General features: G+C 58.2%; 1 protein-coding gene across 2 annotated transcripts; it reads left to right on the top strand.

Annotated features, from left to right (window-relative positions):
• Positions 1–2,839: 2,839 nt before the first annotated feature.
• On the top strand, positions 2,840–17,114 carry FKBP8 (FKBP prolyl isomerase 8). Of its 2 annotated transcripts, none has more exons than XM_026654937.2 (9): positions 2,840–3,071; positions 3,833–4,160; positions 5,824–5,993; positions 6,845–6,933; positions 7,471–7,688; positions 8,361–8,533; positions 8,685–8,762; positions 14,809–14,946; positions 15,701–17,114. In XM_026654937.2, exons 2-9 carry the CDS (start codon positions 3,863–3,865, stop codon positions 15,785–15,787), a joined length of 1,251 nt encoding a protein of 416 aa, XP_026510722.1. In that variant the 5' UTR covers positions 2,840–3,071; positions 3,833–3,862; the 3' UTR covers positions 15,788–17,114. The 2 variants fall into 2 exon arrangements, with proteins under 2 accessions (XP_026510722.1, XP_026510723.1); XM_026654938.2 differs by having other exon boundaries at positions 2,840–3,103.
• Positions 17,115–17,329: the final 215 nt, after the last annotated feature.

Here is a 17,329-nt window from a genome sequence, read left to right as displayed (position 1 = left end):
TGGGGGCCCACCCAGGAGCTGTGGGGTGGGGGAGCCTGGGGGGGGGGAGCCTGGGGGGGCCCACCCCGGAGCGGTGGGGTGAGCTGGGAGGGGGGCCCCACTCAGGAGCAGTGGGGTGCTCAGAAGGACTGTGTGGAGGGGGATAGTTCCAAAGGGGCAGTTCCCCCATGACGCCTGGTGACCCCCAGTGGCTCGGCAGAGAAGGGGGGGGCATCAGTTCCTGCTCCCTGGGGTTTGGGGGCGGCGGAAGGGTCCCCTTCCCATATCGCCCTCACCTTCTTAGTGGCGAGCTCCTGGTAAGGTTGGTGCTTGTGTCCTGACCTCTCTGTCTGCAGGTGGCTCCCGCTGGGAAGCGAGGCCTGAAAAGGGCAACTGCTGGAGGGGACGATACCTGCACGTCTGCCTGGGCTTGTTAGCTGGGCCAAGGCTCCTACGGGCGTTGCCCTTTTGGGCTGGGCCCGGCACAGAGGCCTTGTCGCTCTCTAATTGAAATGCCTACTCGGGGAAATGTGATTTCCTCCTCCTGCCCCACGCTGCGGGGATGGGGGAGCACTGAAGGGGCGATGGGAAACACTGTCACATACATCGAGGCAGTTCTCTGAGCATTGTGGGGCTCACAGAATTAAGCTGCCTTCTGGTGCTTTTTTGTAGACTGGTACGGCATGAATCTTTGGATGGGCTGTCTCTGGGGGGTGCCAATCTATGCTGTGCTCTTGGCTGGGGGCTTTACTCTGAATTTCCCCCTTGGCGAGTGACTTGGGGCAGGGTGGTGTGGGCAGGAGCCCAGGAAAGCGAGACCGGGTAGCTAGGGTCCTGTCTGTTCAAGCACTTGTACCGTGGCATGGTGACTACAGCCTGGGCTGGAGGGGCTGGCAGTGAGAGAGGCAAAGCCCAGCAAGCAATGGGCTGTGGGGACAGTGGCTAAGGCAAGGATGAATTCATTCAGGCCATACGCAGCCCTGTCGGACCCCTGAGTCTCTCCGGCCAGTGACTGGTTAAGGGAAGTTCCTGGGCTTGGCTCAGCCGTGCCTGTCCTTTCAGGGCCCAGGGTTCTGGGAGCACACTCCTCGGAGTGACAAGTGTGAACAGGAATGTCGCTGTTACATTTCGAGGGAGTGTAACTTTACCTCCATGTTGCATTGGGATCGCAAGGAGCCTGGCCATTAGCAAGGGCCTGAGAACCAGGAGGGGATGCTGACCGGGCGGGATTTATTTGTTTTTTATGGGCCTGATCTTCATTATTCTACTGAGGTAGCTCCCAGAGGCCCCTTGGTGCTGAGTGCTGCGCTGACTTGCAGTGTGAGACGGGCCTTTGATTTACACTGTTCAACCCTTCAGGCCAGGGACTAAGGATGGGAGACGGTCAGGATTATGATTCCCCTCTACTCACCTGGTCCTCATCGCTATGGATCTGAGCATCTTTCCCGGTCCCAAAGTGAGGGAAAGGGAAACGAACCGTGGCAGTGGTGAAGAGAGAACTTTTATTAAAAACTCCCCAGTCTTTGCCTTTCGATAACTGGAAGGGGTGGGCGTGACACTGAGGAGTAACTTCCTAAAACATGGCTCTTTTCCAGCCTTTGCTGTAGAGCGGTGGTTTTCAAACGACTTGTATTGGTGACCCCTTTCACACAGCAAACCTCTGAATATTACCCCTCTTATAAGTTAAAAACAGGGGTGGGGGAATTTAATGTAAAGGGGGCTCAGGGCTGTGACCCCCATAGAACGGATAGCTTGTGACCCCCATGTAATTACCTTGGGACCCCCTGAGGGGTCACACCCCCGGTTCGAGAACCCCTGCCGTAGTGGATACAAATGGCTAGAGCCAGGCATTGCTGTTTGGTGCATGATGGTGCTTTAGCCAGGAGGCTGGAAGGGCCCAGACGGGGAGAAGGATGCTCTCCGGCAAGCCTAGAGCTCCGAGCTGGTGGGCGGACGGTTCTGAGCTGTATCCTTTATCATGTGGATTGCGTTAGGGCCTCGGAGTTCAGTTCGTGGCTGGGATCCCAAGGTGCTAGGCACGGTACTGTAGTTTTTGTCTGGGTGATTGAGCTGCAGACTATGCTCGCAATCCCTCTATGGCGGCTGAATGTGGCCCCCACAGTTGTTTGCCTCCATGTCTCCAGTTCCGAGCGTAGGTCATGGGTCATCTTTTGTTGTCTTGGGCTGGTGTCCAAGACCAGCATTGGTTTCGCTTCTGTAATTAGCTGTCAGCAAGGCTGACACCTACTCCAGAGGAGAATGCCAAGGCACCTGATCTTCATCAGCTGTCACCAGACCAGTCTCTTCCTGTCCATCCCAAACCTGTTCTCTTACATGTTCATCTCCTGCTCCGCCCAGGTTGATGGGCACTCTGCTCTCATCTAGCCTCTGTGGAGCTGGGTTCGCATGGTGTCTGACGCCAGCCAGGGCGTTCCTGTTCCGTCTGCGAGCTGCCTGCCCCAGCGCAGGGGGGTGCCTGGCCCTTCTCCTGCCCTGGCTGGGAGCTGATCTGTTAGCGGCAGGTGCCTTTTCCTCAGCGTGCTGCTTGTGGCGCTTTGCTTGTAATAAACAGCTCCCAGTGAATGGCGTTTGCCTGCAGACCGAGCTCTTGCTGTGAACAAGCTTCCCTTGGTGCTGGGAGTGCTCTCTGCCGTACCCAGAGCAGCAGTGGGCTCTGCGGTGGCGACAAGGTTCCTGTTGTTTCTCTTTGAGGCCTTGGCTTGTCCTCCACCCTCTGAGTGTGAAGCCAGGCTGGGAAGCTGGGTTGACATAATCTGTCTGCCCTTGGACTCCTGGTGGCATCATTCGCTCGCCTCTTCCCAGGGATTTTTTTGTAATACTTGGCTCTAAAGCAGCCCAGTGTATGGGTGGCTGTGGTATTGGGTCCAGCTGTCCCCAAACAGGGGCTGGATGGGGATTTCAGACTCTGCAAGAGACTCCTCAAGCTTGATTGATTGATTGGATTGATTGATTTTATTTTAAGATACCCTTGGAAAAGAGCAATGAAGCCTCTCTCCGAATGGCTGGCCTTCTGGAACTGTCTCCTTGACTGAAGACCAAGAGCCTGCCTGAGTGTGCAGCCCAGCCCGGAGGTACCAGCCGCCCCTGTTCCTCCAGCACCAGGGTAATCTCCGCTGCCGGGTGTTTGGCAGCCAGGCCTTTCTAAGACCCTGGTGAGAGGCTCGCCTGCCACCCGCCCTGCTGTGGGATCTGGAGCTGGGAAATATTTCCCTCTGCCAGTTAGGCTCTTTGCTGCCTGTGAGCTTGATGGCTTCCCATGCTGCGCCACGTTCGGCTCCGTCTCCCAGCGGAGCCCAGGTCCTAGGTCTTGCTATAAATGGAAACAAGTTAGGGAAACGTGTGGTGGCAGCGATCCGGGGATCGGCTTCAGATTAACTCTGTCATGCCGGGCTTCTGGCTTTGAGAGCCAGGGGAGAAGCCCTGCAAAGCTCATGGCAAAGACCAGAGGCAGCTGCAAACTACAACATAGCGGGTCAGTGTGCACCCAGAGTTCAGGCACCAGCCTGGATGGGGGCTGGGGAGCAACGGGCAGACGTGCCCACGGGGCTGCAGTGAGGGAGTAGCAATTTCAGGTGCTTTGGTTCTGTCCGATTTGCAAACCCTGTGGTGGTAGCTCAGGGTCCCGGACCCTGGCTGTGGCTGAGTGATGATCGCTGCTTATCAGCGTGTGAGTGCCGACTTCCCCGGGGGCTGCTGGGCTGTGGGGAGGCGGGAGCTGGGTTCTAAGGCCCCATTTCAAGGTAGCTCTTGAATCTCAAACTACAGCTCCTCTTAATCTCCCCCCGGGGAAAAACCCCCAAACAAAACATCCTCTTCTGTCTTTACTTCCTAGTTAGTTTGATCCTTGCCTCACCTCTCTGCCATGGCTTCTGGAGGGGAGGGTCCGGCTGATGGCTCCCCTGACTGGGCTGACACCAGCATCGATCTCAGCTCGCCAGGCCTCGCCAAGGCCAGCACCTCCATGCTGGACAGTGGGGAGGACTTCGAAGTCCTCGATGAGGACGACGACGACGACTTGAGTGAACTCCCCCCTTTGGAGGACATAGGGACGGGAAGGACCCCACCAGCCAGAGATGACACCCAGGCGCCCGGGTCAGAGCAAGCCCCAGAGGAGGCCTCCAACATGCCCCAGGCAGCTGAGGAGTGGCTTGATGTCTTGGGTAAGATCCTGTGTAGGATGATGCCTTGCTGTTTCCTGTTGTCGTAAGCCCTTCCCCTTCTCCCTGCCTCCCAGTGAGGGCAAGCAGGCTGAAGTCAGGGCTCCCATGTGCCCCCGGCAGCAGCTCAGGAGATGCTGTAGTGGTGTGGGAAAGGGGGCCCGAAGGTGTGGCAGATGCCTCGCTATGGAGCCTGTGGCCTCTGGGCCACCTGTCTGTACCCAGGTCAGGTGTCGGCAGTCACAGCCTCCTGTGAATCAGGTGTGCGTTCATTCAGGAGAGGTCTCGGCCCAGCCCCCAGCAGCATGTAGGTTGTTGGCTTGGATCACTGCAGCATTCAGAGCGTGCTCGTGCTTCCCAAGAAGATCTGGGGACTGTGGTGGCTAATCCACTGAACGAGAGCACCCACTGAGATGCTGTGGCCAAAAGGGCTAATGCCATTCTGGGAAGCACAAACAGGGGGATGGCGAGTGGGCACAGAGGTGTTATGGCACTGGTGCGACCACGGCTGGAATCCTGTGTCCAGCGGTGGTGCCCACAGTTCAAGAAGGATGTTCATACACTGGCGGGCTTTGAGAGAAAAGCCACGAGGCTGATGAAAGGATTTGATGACGTGCCCCTCCGGGAGGGACTTGGGAGTTCGGTCTGTTTGGTGTGACAAAGAGGTTAAGGAAAGACTTGGTCTGTCTGTAAGTCCCTACCTGGGAAACAGAGATCTGATGATGGGCTCTTCGGCGTAGCAGACCAGGGGACGATGTAACGCAACCGAAGGGCTGGAAGTTGAAGCCAGACCAATTCAGACTGGAAATAAGCTGTATATTTTCAACAGTGAGAGTCGTTAACTCATTTACCAAAGGGCGAGGTGGGTTCTCGATCGCTGGTGATTTTAAAATCAAGCTTGGATGATTTTCCCAAAGATTCATAGATCCTAAAGCCAGAAGGGACCATTGTGATCATCTGGTCTGACCCCCTGCAGAGCGCAGGCCAGAGACCTGCCCACAATAATCCCTAGGGCAGATTGGTTAGAGAAACATCCAGTCTTGATTTAAAAACGGCCAGTGATGGAGACTCCCCCGTGACCCTTGGTAAATCGTCCCGATGGTTAAATACAAAGAGCTGCTCTAGAATGAACAGGGGGCAGGTCTCTGGGAGTTCAGACTAGCTGGTCACAACGGTCCTTTCCGGCCTTGGAACCTACAAAATGCTGAGCGAGACGCAGCCCCCGCCCCCGAGAGGTAAGTGGCAGCTCCTCAGGGGATCCCCCGGCTAATGTCTCAGCAGAGAGGCCATGGAGCATGAACCCTCACTCTTGTCTCTAGCCCCATCCCTCCCTGGCAGGATAGCAACAGGTTGGTGGTAGTTGCTGGGGGTGAGTTTGCTTTGTCCTGCTCTCCCTCCTTGGTGTCTGTATCCAGGAGCCTTCGTTCCCCAAGGCTGTGAATCCAGTGGCTCTTCAGGGCCACCATGTTCTTGTCAACATGAGCCACGGGAGCAGTGGCTGCGTGGCCAGCTCTGAGCCCGGCATCAGCCCCCTAGTGGGGATGTGCCAACTTGGCTGCCTCCCTTCCTACTTTAAACCCAAGTGGACATGGGCGGCATGAGCCAAGACCGCCTTTCTCTCTCCCGCTGGTTGTGACGTGCTTCTGGCTCCCATCTGTCTGCCCAGGGAGTGGCTTACTCAAGAAGACGACCCTGGTGCCAGGTCAAGGCGTGGCGAGCCGGCCGCGCAAAGGCCAGGATGTCACCGTCCGACTCAAGGCGATGCTGGAGGATGGCAGCGTCGTGGAGGACAGTCCCAGCCTCTCCTTCACCCTGGGAGACTGCGACGTCATGCAGGTAGGTGCGCAGTGGCTGAGGCCTGTGTGCTCCGGAGCTGGAGGTGTTTGGGGCGGAGAAGAGTCTGCACAGCACTGACCTGCCTGGTGGAGCCCAGCCTGCGTGCAAAGCCTGGTTCGTTGACCTGGGAATGTTCAGGTGGGAGGGCCCGGTGTGGGTCAGACTGCTGCTTCCTCTGGTCCCGTTATCCTGCCTGCCCCGAGTGACTGCAGACACCTGGTGCTCCAGGGAGAGCTCTCCTTCCTTTGTAATGCACCTGGCTAACTGAGGAATGCTGTATATGGGGCAATGTAGGGGAGGAGGGGCCCAGGCAATTTCTTCTTTATCCCCAAAGGGGATATCTATGCCCTGAAGCAGAGGCTGTCTATCTTACGCCCAGCTGCCGTGTATCTCTGTGGATTTGGCAGCTGGCTTTATTCTCTAAGAACTTGGGGCGAGAGAGGAGATGAGGGAGGGAGCGTGTCCCCCTGGCGACCCACGGGAGCCATGTGAGTGCTTCCTTCGCCCGGCTGGGCAGCGGGGCTCCCTGCCTTGCTCGAAGGCACCTGGTCGCGTTGGCTGATTCACCCGGTGCTCTGCGCAGAGACCCAATTCTGGGACCTACAGGCTGATGCCCTCTTGCCCTGCCCCGCTCTGTCCCTGGATTGTGCCGTGCTCACTCTGGTTTGCCTGGCAGCCGGCCGGCATGCTGAGCTGCTCCTGTGCTGGTTTAATGGCCTGTCCAGCAGTACAGCCCCTTTGCCCGCTGGGGAGAAGCCCAAGTCTGGCTGTGGGATTTGAATCCATGACCACGCGCTCCCGAGCAGAGAGGGCCCTCTGCTGACCTCCCTCTGAACTCTGGGTCCCTGCAGGCCCTAGACCTGTGTGTGCAGCTGATGGAAATGGGAGAAACTGCCTCGATCATGTCGGATGCCAAGTACTGCTACGGCCCGCAGGGCAGGTGAGTGGGGTCCTGGGACCGGGCCGGGAGGGTAACCACAGCAGGACCAAAGAGAGTGGGGGTGGGGGGGAGATCCTTGGAGAGGAGGCCTGGCCTGCAGCAGCGAGGCCAAAGGCTGGAGTCTCTGCCGTGGGGAGAGTGAGAGGAGGTGTTGGTCTCATTACGGTTCCTCATCGACGTGTCCCCAGCGCAGTTCACCCCCCAGCCACAGTCCCAGTAGATAAGTCCAGGCGTCAGTGGGCCCCATTGCCCATCGGGGAGGGGTGGGATTTCTCCAGGGCAGGAATGAGCCATAGCTGGCAACAGGGTCTGTTCTGCTGCCCTCCCTGGTCTGGCTGCCTCCACGCGTGTCCGTCTTCGGGCTGCCCCTTTCCCCAGCACTGAATCGGCATGGCTCCTCGGCAGCCCGTGGGTGTTCGGGGGGCAGCTCTGATGCAGAGCGATAGTGTTGCTTGCCCCAGAGCCACCGCAGCCTGGGCTGGGCCCGTTCCTCCTCCTGCGAGAGGTGCCATCGCGTCTCCTCCATCATGTGAGCAGGAGCCCCGACATCCCGCCCCACGCAGCCCTCACCCTGGAAGTGCAGCTGCTGGCCGTGCAGGACGCTCCTGACCTGGAGCTCCTCCGTGGGAGAGAGAAAATCCAGCTGGCCAATCGCAAGCGGGAGCGCGGGAACTTCTACTACCAGCAGGCAGACTACGTGCTGGCCATCAACTCCTACGACATCGCCCTGAAGACCATCGACTCCAGCTCCAAAGGTACCTGCCCTGCCCTGGGGTCAGCCAGTCCTGCCCGCGCAGCGGGGCTCTGGGAAGTGGAGTTACTGCAGTCTGAGGCGTCTCCGCCACCCGACCCTCGGGCTCAGCCCTCCTCATCCTCGTGTGTGACGCTGGCCCCTCTGGGACACGCTGCTCGTCGAACAGCATCTCCTCGCCTGAGCTGGGGAGTCCCCCGCCCGGGAGCTGGGTCTCCTGGCAGCCTGTGTCTCTCGGGAGCTGTTGCCCTCTAAGATGCCTCCTTGCCTGGGGCCCTTCTGCAGTGCCAGGGGGAGATGTTTTGGAAAGCAGCGTTTGGTGGCTTTACAGCCTACTTCCTCCATTGCACACACCTGCTCCTCACCCAGCGTCCCCCGCGGGCAGCCATAGCAACACGGTTCTGAGAGCCGGGTCTCCACGGGCACCCTCTGTTGGTCTGTCCGTGGCTGTGAGCCCCTTGGGGCAGACGCTGGCTCCTTTCTGCCCTGCCCAGAGCCCAGCAGCAGCCCACAGGGATAACCCTCCCGGGCTGTGGGTGGCCCAGGTGAGATCTAGACACCTCCATGGCTTGCGGGATAGGGAGGCGGGTTCCCTGCAATGCAGAACGAAGGGAGCTCGACCAGGGTTGGAAAGCAGCCGTGCTGCAGGTGTAACTCAGCTCTGGGATCTCCGCAGTCGACTTCAGCCCGGAGGAGGAGGCCGAGCTGCTGGAGGTGAAGGTGAAATGTCTCAACAACCTGGCAGCCTCTCAGCTCAAGCTGGACCATTATGAGGCTGCCCTGAGATCCTGCACCCAAGTCCTGGAGCACCAGCCGGAGAACATCAAGGCCCTCTTCCGCAAGGGGAAGGTAAGGGTGGGGCTCTGTGCTGCGCGGGGCCCCCTCCCTTTGGCAGTGGGAGCGTCGGATGGAGACCCTGGCCTCTTGCGGCCTGGGTGGGAGCCTGTCCACTGGGGGCTGGCCAGGGCCTCTTTGCTCAGCTTTGTGGCTTGTCTTCCAGGTGCTGGCACAGCAGGGCGAGTACAGCGAGGCCATACCCCTCCTCAAAGCAGCTTTGAAGCTGGAGCCATCGAACAAGGTAAGCTGCTGTGTCCGCTGCCGGCTGGGCTGCTGCCGCATTGGGCTTGGCTAGCGGGTTCCTCTTCCTGCTGGGATGGAAGCGAGCGACCAGCTGAGGCTTTACCCCGCTGGAGCCGCCAGGCTCCTGGTTGTGTGGCATTGCTTCGTGGAGACGCTGGGTTCTTGTTGCCAGCCATCCCGGCGTGGGGAGGCCGACTGGCGGGCACCCTCGGGAGCAGGTCAACGCTGCGCTGCTGGCCCGTGCGAGGCAGGCAGTGTCTCCTGGGGGCTCAGATTGCAATGGCACCAGGTGGCATGTGTTCACACTGCCTAGTGTAGGGACTGAACCTGCTCTGGCTACGGATGGGAAAACGGATCTACTGGGTCTCTGCTTTTTCCCCTTCCTCCTTTGCCCCCAGAATCGAGCCCCATGGAGGCAGGGCGCCCTCCAGCCCGTCCTTTGTTAAAAATGGGTCCCAGCCCAGCAACTTCCAGCGTCTTGGGCCATCATTGCAGGAGGTGGGGCGGGAACCAAGCCCTGGCTCCTTGCTTGGCACTGCAGGGCATGACTGACGCTGCCCTGGGAGCAGCCCCAAAGAGCTAGACTCCAGTTCAGCACGTGGGCCGGGATGAGCTCTGGGTGGGGAATTTCCTGCTGCAGGAGTGGAAGCCCTGAGGCACCCTGGAAATACCCAGGATGACAGTGAGGATTGTGGACCAGGGCAGAATACACACACACTCCATGTGTCCGGGCAGAGAGCGGAGCAGGGCTTTGCTCTGGGGATGAGCTCTCCCTGTCGGTCAGTGAGTGCCCCTGACTATGAAAAAGCATCTCAGTGGGCATTTCACTGCAGAGGTGTTAGACTTTATATCCCTGTGGCACCTAAAGGCCACAGATAAGATGGGCCCATTGTGCTAGGGGCTGTACAAACTTAGTGAATGACAGTCCCTGCCCCAAAGAGCCTACAGTGTAAAAGGGGGCATCTCTGCTAGGAAGAGAGGTGGTGTTAACTCCTCCTCTTCATCCAGGCAAGTCCCAAAAGGATTTGGCCTCCTTGCAGGTCAGGCACCACCCGGTTTGATTTCTAGCTAGGCCCTTCAGATGGGCGGGCTGGCTGCTCAGCCTGTCTCACTGTGACCTTACCGCACCCTGTGATGTGCCGGCCATGTCGCTGAATTCCTCCTTCTGCCCTAATCTGTCCATACCACGAATGGCGTCAAAGCCAAGCCGGGGCCAATGGAGACGGACAGCCGAGCCTAGTGTTTCACTTGTGCGAAAGCAGCAAACTGCCTTGTCTCCGTCGGGTGTTACTGGGTTTGCAGTAGCTTGAGGGGAGAACGCGCCTTTTCCTCATCGGGACGAGGCCAAAGACCAGCTGGCCCAGTTGGGGGCTGGGATAGCCAGTGTGATGGCACGCAAGCGATGCTGTCAGCCGCGATCCCAGCTCTCCCCGAGGCATCTCCTGCACATCAGGAATGTCAGCAGGGGCTGCTTGTCCAGCAGAGACCTGGCCAGTCCTTTGGGCTGTCGGATTTCCCAGAAGCGAAGGCTGCAGGGGTCTGGAGGGCAGCGATGTTCGCTAGCTCACAGTGTGCTGCCTAGGACTTGTTTTTCATGAGCTGCAGAATGTAGCTTTGCCTGCTCTGTGGCTTATAGCAGTCTGAACGTGACCCACACTGGGTCAGACCCATGGTCCGTCTAGCCCAGTGTCCTGTCTTCCCACAGTGGCCAATGCCAGGTGCCCCAGAGGGAATGAACAGAACAGGGGGATTATCGAGTGACCCACCCCCTCGTCCAGTCCCAGCCTCCGGCAGTCAGAGGTTCGGGGACCCCCAGAGCATGGGGTTGCCTAGCCAGTGAGGTACCTGTCCTCCAGCAACTCCGCTCATTCTTTTTTGAACCCGGTTATACTTTTGCCCTTCACAACATCCCCTGGCAATGAGTTCCCCAGGGTGACTGTGTGGTGTGTTGTGTTTGTTTTAAATCTGCTGCCTATTCATTTCATTGGGTGACCCCTGGTTCTTGTGTTATGGGAAGGGTAAAAAACACTTCCCTAGTCACTTGCTCCACACCAAGTCATGATTTTATAACCATTTATCATCTCCCCCCCCGCCCCCCCGGTTGTCTCTTTTCTCACTGAACAGACCTAGCCTTTTTACTCTCTCCTCACACGGAAGCCGTTCTATCCCCCAATCATTTTTCTTGCCCTTCTCTGCACTTTTTCCAGTTCTAATGCATCTTTTTTGAGATGGTGTGACCAGAACTGCATTCAACTGTACTCAAGTTGTGGACATACAATGTATCTGTACAGTGCTGTTATATTTTCTTTTGCCTTATCTATCCCTTTCCTAACGGTTCATAACACTGTTTGCTTTTTTGACTGCTGCTGCACATTGAGCGGGTATTTTTAGAGAACTATCCACAATGACTCCCAAGATCTTTCTAGTGTGGTAACAGCTAATTTAGATCCCATCATTCTGTGTGTATAGTTGGGGTTATGTTTTCCAATGTGCATTACTTTGCGTTTATCAACATTGAATTTCACCTGCCATCTTGTTGCCCAGTCACCCAGTTTTGTGAGATCCCTTTGTAGCTCTTCACAGTCAGCTTTGAACTTAACTGTCTTGAGTAATTTTGTATCATCTGCAGACTTTGCCAGACCTCTTTTCCCAGATCATTTATGAATATGTTGACCAGGACTGGGCCCAGTACAGACCCTGGGGGGACTCTATTTACCTCTCTCCATTCTGAAAACTCTGATCATTTATTCCTACCCTGTGTTTCCTGACTTTTAACCAGTTACCAATTCATGAGAGGACCTTCCCTCTTACCCCAGGACAGCTTACTTTGCTTAAGAGCCTTTAGTGAGGGACCTTGTCAAAAGCTTTTGGAAAGTCCAAATAGTCTGTCGCCACTGGATCACCCTTGTCCACATGCTTATGGTGACCCCGTTAAAGAATTCTAATGGATTGGTGAGGTAGGATTTCCCTTTACAAAAGCCATGTTGACTCTCCCCCCAACAAATCATGTTCATCTGGGTCTGATCATTCCGTTCCCCCAGCTGTCGGTCAAGCGCCTTTCACCGGGTGCAAGCCAAGCACACCACAATATTGAGCATTTCTCTTCCCACCCTCTATGTGGAGGTGCCAGATTCTAACTCTTCAAATCGAGTAGGGGAAAAGGGGGCGCTGGCTAATTCCTTCCCCCACGGGGGCAGGTTCTGCTCTGGAGAGGTCTTGCTGCACCCAAGAATTCCTCATGGGCTCGCAACTCTCATGAAAGCCATTGGACGTGACCCCCTCCCAACAGGACCAACCTGGCAGACAAGAAGCAATCACTGGACTAACTTGTTGCATTTCACTCTCAAAAGCATCTTAAAAATACACCGTCCGGAATCCAGTCTTCTCTCGGGCGCCACTGGCTTTTATTACTTTGGAAACGGTCGGATTAAATTTGGCCCGAAAGGCTGGTTTTGGAAAGGCTCCTCTTTCCAGAGCCTAAAGCTCTCTTCATGAAAGGCACAAACTGGAAATGCTGCATAGCTTGTAAAGGAAGAGCCCTTCCCCTGCAGTGCTCGGCTAGCGTACAGGAACCAGAGCGCGACGGCCCTGACTTCTCATTGCTCCAAAGGAGAGAAGTCGTGGGGAGAGCCCATCAGTGGGGAACCAGCAAACTTGGATCCTTTAAATTAGCTGAGTCTTAGAAACACCCAGGATAAATAACAGACGTCCAGGTACTTGGCTCCTTTAGGTAACTCTTCACCATGCCTGTGTGCCTTTACAAAGCCACTTCGTGGGATTGCCCGCTGTGAAGAGACAAGTATCCAGCTTCCCACAGCAGAGGGCGCAGTCCCACTACACAAGTGGCAAAGGCCAGAAGCCGAATAGCTGACTCTCTCCAGGCCCTGGGTTCGTGTCTGTCCGCACTCGGCTCTGTTCTGGTTCTTCTGATGTGGGCTTTGGGAGCTGGCTAGTGGCTACTAGGAATCTTCGGCCCGTGGGGCAGGGGCTATTACTGCTGTATCCCAGAGAGTGGGGCTAAGACAGTGACCTCTCACCGCCCAGGGTGCTGGGAAAATGCCCCTAAATGGATCTCGAACCTGTCTTGTATGAACCTAGTTCAATTCTAAGAGGGTAGGACTGCAGGGCAGCATTGGCAGTGAGCTCGGTTCCAGGCGGCGCAGGGACTAGCCCGCGCCTCTTGTGAAACCTCGGGGCTTTCCAGCTGAACTTCCTGGTGCTCACAGGGACGCAGGTCAGGAGGGAGCGGATTTCAGTCGCAGAATCCCACTACATTTTGTCACTGCTTCTTAGAGCAGCTGGGTGACTATGCTAAAGAGACTGGCAGGGGCTTGACAGATCCTGCTAGAGTCCAACTTCCGGCTGATCTTTACTGACCCTCGCCTCCCTGTCCCCTCTCTCCGGTGGGAATCCGAACAAACACTGCTGCATCTCTGCCCTTGTTGGTTTCCTGGGCAGAGTTTTAGTCTCCTTTACAACCAAAAAAAGTCCTTTCCCAATCAGCACACGGCACCGCTTCCTGTGAAGTGGCCTTTGGCCCCTCACCCAGCTAAAGTCCCCTTCCGACGGGCCCTGTTACCCGGTGAGCAGAGGCAGGTTCAGCTTCCAGGAAAGATGGAATCTGAAGTCCGTTACATCTCTTCAGAGCTGTTGGGGGACGGGGTTGTGGTGTGTCCGTCCGTCTATCTCGCTCTTCCCTTCACTCCCGCTTCCCCGTAAAGCCCCATGCTGCAGTGCACCTTCTGTGGCTGAGGTGGGCTGGCCTCTGCTCCGCTCCCGCTTGATGCTGATTCACGTGTCTCCTAGATGTGTTTACTCCAAGCCTGGGCTGTTTTCCCCTCCTCCTGAGCCGGGTGTCTGTGACTCTCGGGGCTGGGGGCACAGAAAATAGTGGGACCTGGGAGCAGCCTGGCTAGGCCGCCATGCCCAGCACCTGCCAGGAGCCCAGGCCTGAGCCTGACGGCAGTCTCCTAGCATAACAGCTGTGGCACTGGCTGCAGCTCCACCCTGGAAGAGGCTGGAAGCCATGGACCTGCTTTGCCTGGGGCCTCCTGTTGTCCTGCCCTTGCTGGAGTTCCCCCCTCTGCTGGGGATGACCAGCAGCCCCAGCCAGGCAGGGCAAGCAGCCCTTTCCTGGCACGCTGAGGAACCGGCCCCAGTGGTTGTGATGGGCCTGCTGCGGCTGATGGAGCCAGGCTGAGCCATGTGCTCGGGGCAGGATCTGATTTGGTGGTGGTGGGGAATTGTAACAGGATTTTGCCCCAGGGTGGGGCTCCGGCAGACCAGCTGCAGAGGTGTGGCTTCGTTACCCACCACTAGGGTGCATCTCGCCCTCTAGAGCAGCGGGTCTCAAACTTTCTTATTGGCGACCCTTTTCACATCGCAAGCCTCTGAGTGTGACCCTCCCCCCCCAATAAGTTAAACACACTGTTTAATATATTTAACACCATTATAAATGTTGGAGGCAAACGGGGTTTGGGGTGGAGGTTCACAGCTCACGACCCCCCTCTAATGATCTTGTGACCCCCTGGGGGGTCCCGACCCCCCAGTTTGAGAACCCCTGCTCTAGAGGGCTGGAGCAAATACAAGGCCCTGTTGCCCACTCGTGCGGCTCTCAAAGGTGGGAAACTGAGGCACAGAAGTGAAGTGTCTGGCTGTACAGCGAGGACCCGTACTCAGGAGTCCTTGTTCTGAGCTGCTTGCTTGGCACGTCTGCCTGCTCTCCCGGGCAGAGGCTTGGCCTGCCCGGGTGTGCTGCCCTGGCTCCAAGTGGGGGCTAGGTGGTAGTGGGGAGAGGCGGCCTGGGCACACATGGCTTCTGCTGCCCAGTGGGGTGGAGCAGCCTTGGTGTCTGAGCTCCTTTGTGCAGCCTCGGACGCCCAGTTCGGCGGAGCCCGGCTCCGAGGGGCTGCTGGCTCTGTGTCCTCGCAGGGCTGTCGTGTTGCTCTTTCCTCTCTGCCCCCGTCTGCGGAGCGCGCTGGGAGCTGGCTGGAGAGGGGAAGTGGGGCTGGCATCTCATGTATGCCTGGCTGTCTTGCTCCCAGACTATCCATGCAGAGCTCTCCAAGTTGGTGAAGAAACACGCGGAGCAGAAGAACGTAGAGACCGCGATGTACAGGAAGATGCTGGGGAACGCCAGCACCAGCAGCACCCCTGCACCGTGCAAAGACAAGTCGCCCCGGGTGAGTGGTGGAGGATGCGGGGGTGGGAAGGAGCCCGGGAAAGCAGCGACAACGTTCTGGGGCCTCTGAGATCTTTCCCGGCTCCCAGAGTGGTTCCACACTCGCTGTGTTCTGGCTGCCGCTGCCTGTGCCCCCACGTGCTGGCAGAGCAGGCTGCAGAGTGCGTGAGCTCTGGGCTGTGGGTCACTGCCTGTGCCCCCATGTGCTGGCAGAGCAGGCTGCAGAGTGCGAGAGCCCTGCTGGGGCTCTCCTAGTCAGCACAGAGCCAGCACGTGCTAGGGAAACTGCTGTTGTGTGCCAGGCTCTGAGCTGAGTCTGGAGCTGCCACCTGGAGGGATCCGTGGTGGAGAGGGCAGAGGTGCCTGCTTGCTGTGGCTGGTCGTGAGGGGGCAGGCTGCAGGTGGGGCTGAGGCATGGCCCCCCGAGCCGGCAGCCCAGAGAGCTGCAACGCCATCGGTCCACCTGATGGCACCACCCTGGCCAGATAGAGGGAGCCCCCTCCCCTGCTCTGCTGAGCACAGGCTGCCCAAATGCTCCTGGGGCAGGGAACCTCCCTGCACCCCAACTTAGGATTGGGGTTCCCGACCCTCCCATGTGACAGGCACAGGACTGATCCCTCCTGCTCCTTCCAGCCTGCTTTCTGGCCCCAGAGCCAGCGGGGTTCTAACCAATTCCCTGTCAAGGGCGGCCTGACCCTCGAGCCCCCCCGGCTGGCTCTCCTCTAACATTCGTGGGCTCTTTCCTTCCCCTCCAGTCTATTCCCTGGAAGTGGCTCTTCGGCGCAACAGCTGTCGCGCTCGGTGGCGTGGCCTTGTCCGTTGTCATAGCCGCAAGGAACTAGTGTCGTCTGCGGAGAGGCCCAAGAAGCTGTGCCACGCCCCAGTCTGCCCCACCAGCTGCCCCGGCACCTCGGGACCTGCACCGGTGAGGACTGTCTGATTTCCTCCCCTCAGAGCGGCGCCGGGGTTCTGTGCATCGCTCCCTTCCCCCTTACCCACTGATTGTAAATCACAGAATCAACCTGCTCTGCCCGAGGGGCCTGGCAAGCGGCCGTTGCGGCGGCACCTTTGCAGCAGGACGGGGCGTGGGTGGAGGGTTGGCAGGCCAGGGGGAGATGCCCAGGGCGGGTGAGCCCTCTGAGTGTGGGACGAAGAGCCCGGCATTTCCACACACTGACCGCTGGTCCGTCGTCGTCCTACCCCGGCAGAACCTGCGCCCTGGTGCCAGCAGAGCAATAACTTCCGGTGCCATCTGCCCCCTTCTGATGGTCAGGCAAGGAGGGGCTCCCCTAAACAATCAATCTGTTAAGGGATGCAGCTGTTTCTGGGGGAGGGTAGAGCAGGCAGGGCTTGTGTGGTCATGACTCTGGTTCTGCAGAGCCGGGGTCCATGGTGGGGGATGCTCTCCATGTGGCTGTGGGGAAGGGCATGCAATCAGCACCCATCCCCCTAGGTGCTGGGAGCTGTGCCCGTGGGTTCCATTGTGAAATGAACCCAACTTGCCACAGTAACACGACCTCGACTGCCTGTCGCAGCAAAGCTAGGGAGGGCTGGTTTTCCTGTTGTAAAGGCTTCTAGTGCCCCTGCAGCCACCATGCTCTGCGACAGGCTCCCCGGGGTGCTGGGAGGTGGCACCTTGGCCCTGTCCCTGGATCCCTTGGGAAGTGGGGCCAGGCGGGAGAGCACTGCCCCTCCAGCAGAGCTCTCGCTCATACATCAGGGACGAGGGGGGGCTCTCTTGGAGCGTGCCCTGCCCCCCAGCCTTCACGCACACCCCGCTGCCCTCTTCACTACAGGCTGGGGTCCAGTGTGCCATGGCCAAGAACAGTCCCAGCAGCGTGAGCTGTCCCCGGGAAGCAAAACGCCATGTGGCAGGAACGGTGGAGGGGCAAAATGTCTGCGTGTCCGTTTCATCCTTCTGGCACCCAGGGCTTTGATCTCTCTGCAGGTCCCCTAGGGAGGGTATTTCCCCTCGGCCTGTAGCGCTGTCCAGCCCTGCTCCTGGATTTCCCAGCTGCTCTGCCTCCCTCCCCACTGTGCAGCAGGGCCCCTGTCTGCTGTCCCCCCGCACTGTCCTACCAGCTGCACTTCTATGGAGTCAAAGTACTATTCCCCCACCCCCACAATCAACTGTGAAAACCCCCAATAAACGGACAAGTCTCAATTGTGTCTCCTCCAGAGCTGGGCCTCTTCCGTGCCAGGCAAGGGCCAGGTGGGGGAGCTGCTGGGTCCTTGGGCTGATCTCTATAGCTGTGGTGCACTGCTGGCTGTCTCGGCCCTTGGGGGCGGGGGTGGCAGAGAACATCAAAAGAATTTCCCTGGCAGGCAACCAAGACCCCTGGAGCAGCTCCCCGACCTCCAGCGCACCCTAGTCTGCCTAGCAC

The sequence above is a fragment of the Terrapene carolina genome, unplaced genomic scaffold (assembly GCF_002925995.2).
Source record: "Terrapene carolina triunguis isolate 2854851 unplaced genomic scaffold, T_m_triunguis-2.0 Scaffold194, whole genome shotgun sequence".
NCBI lineage: Eukaryota > Metazoa > Chordata > Testudines > Emydidae > Terrapene > Terrapene triunguis.
This window is presented reverse-complemented; position numbering and strand designations above follow the sequence as displayed.

Coding starts and splice junctions, on each gene's coding strand:
- FKBP8 (XM_026654937.2), top strand. CDS start 3,863: ATGGCTTCTGGAGGGGAGGGTCCGGCTGATGGCTCCCCTGACTGGGCT. Junction 5,994..6,844: donor GAGACTGCGACGTCATGCAG/GTAGGTGCGCAG, acceptor GGGTCCCTGCAG/GCCCTAGACCTGTGTGTGCA. Junction 6,934..7,470: donor TGCTACGGCCCGCAGGGCAG/GTGAGTGGGGTC, acceptor TCATGTGAGCAG/GAGCCCCGACATCCCGCCCC.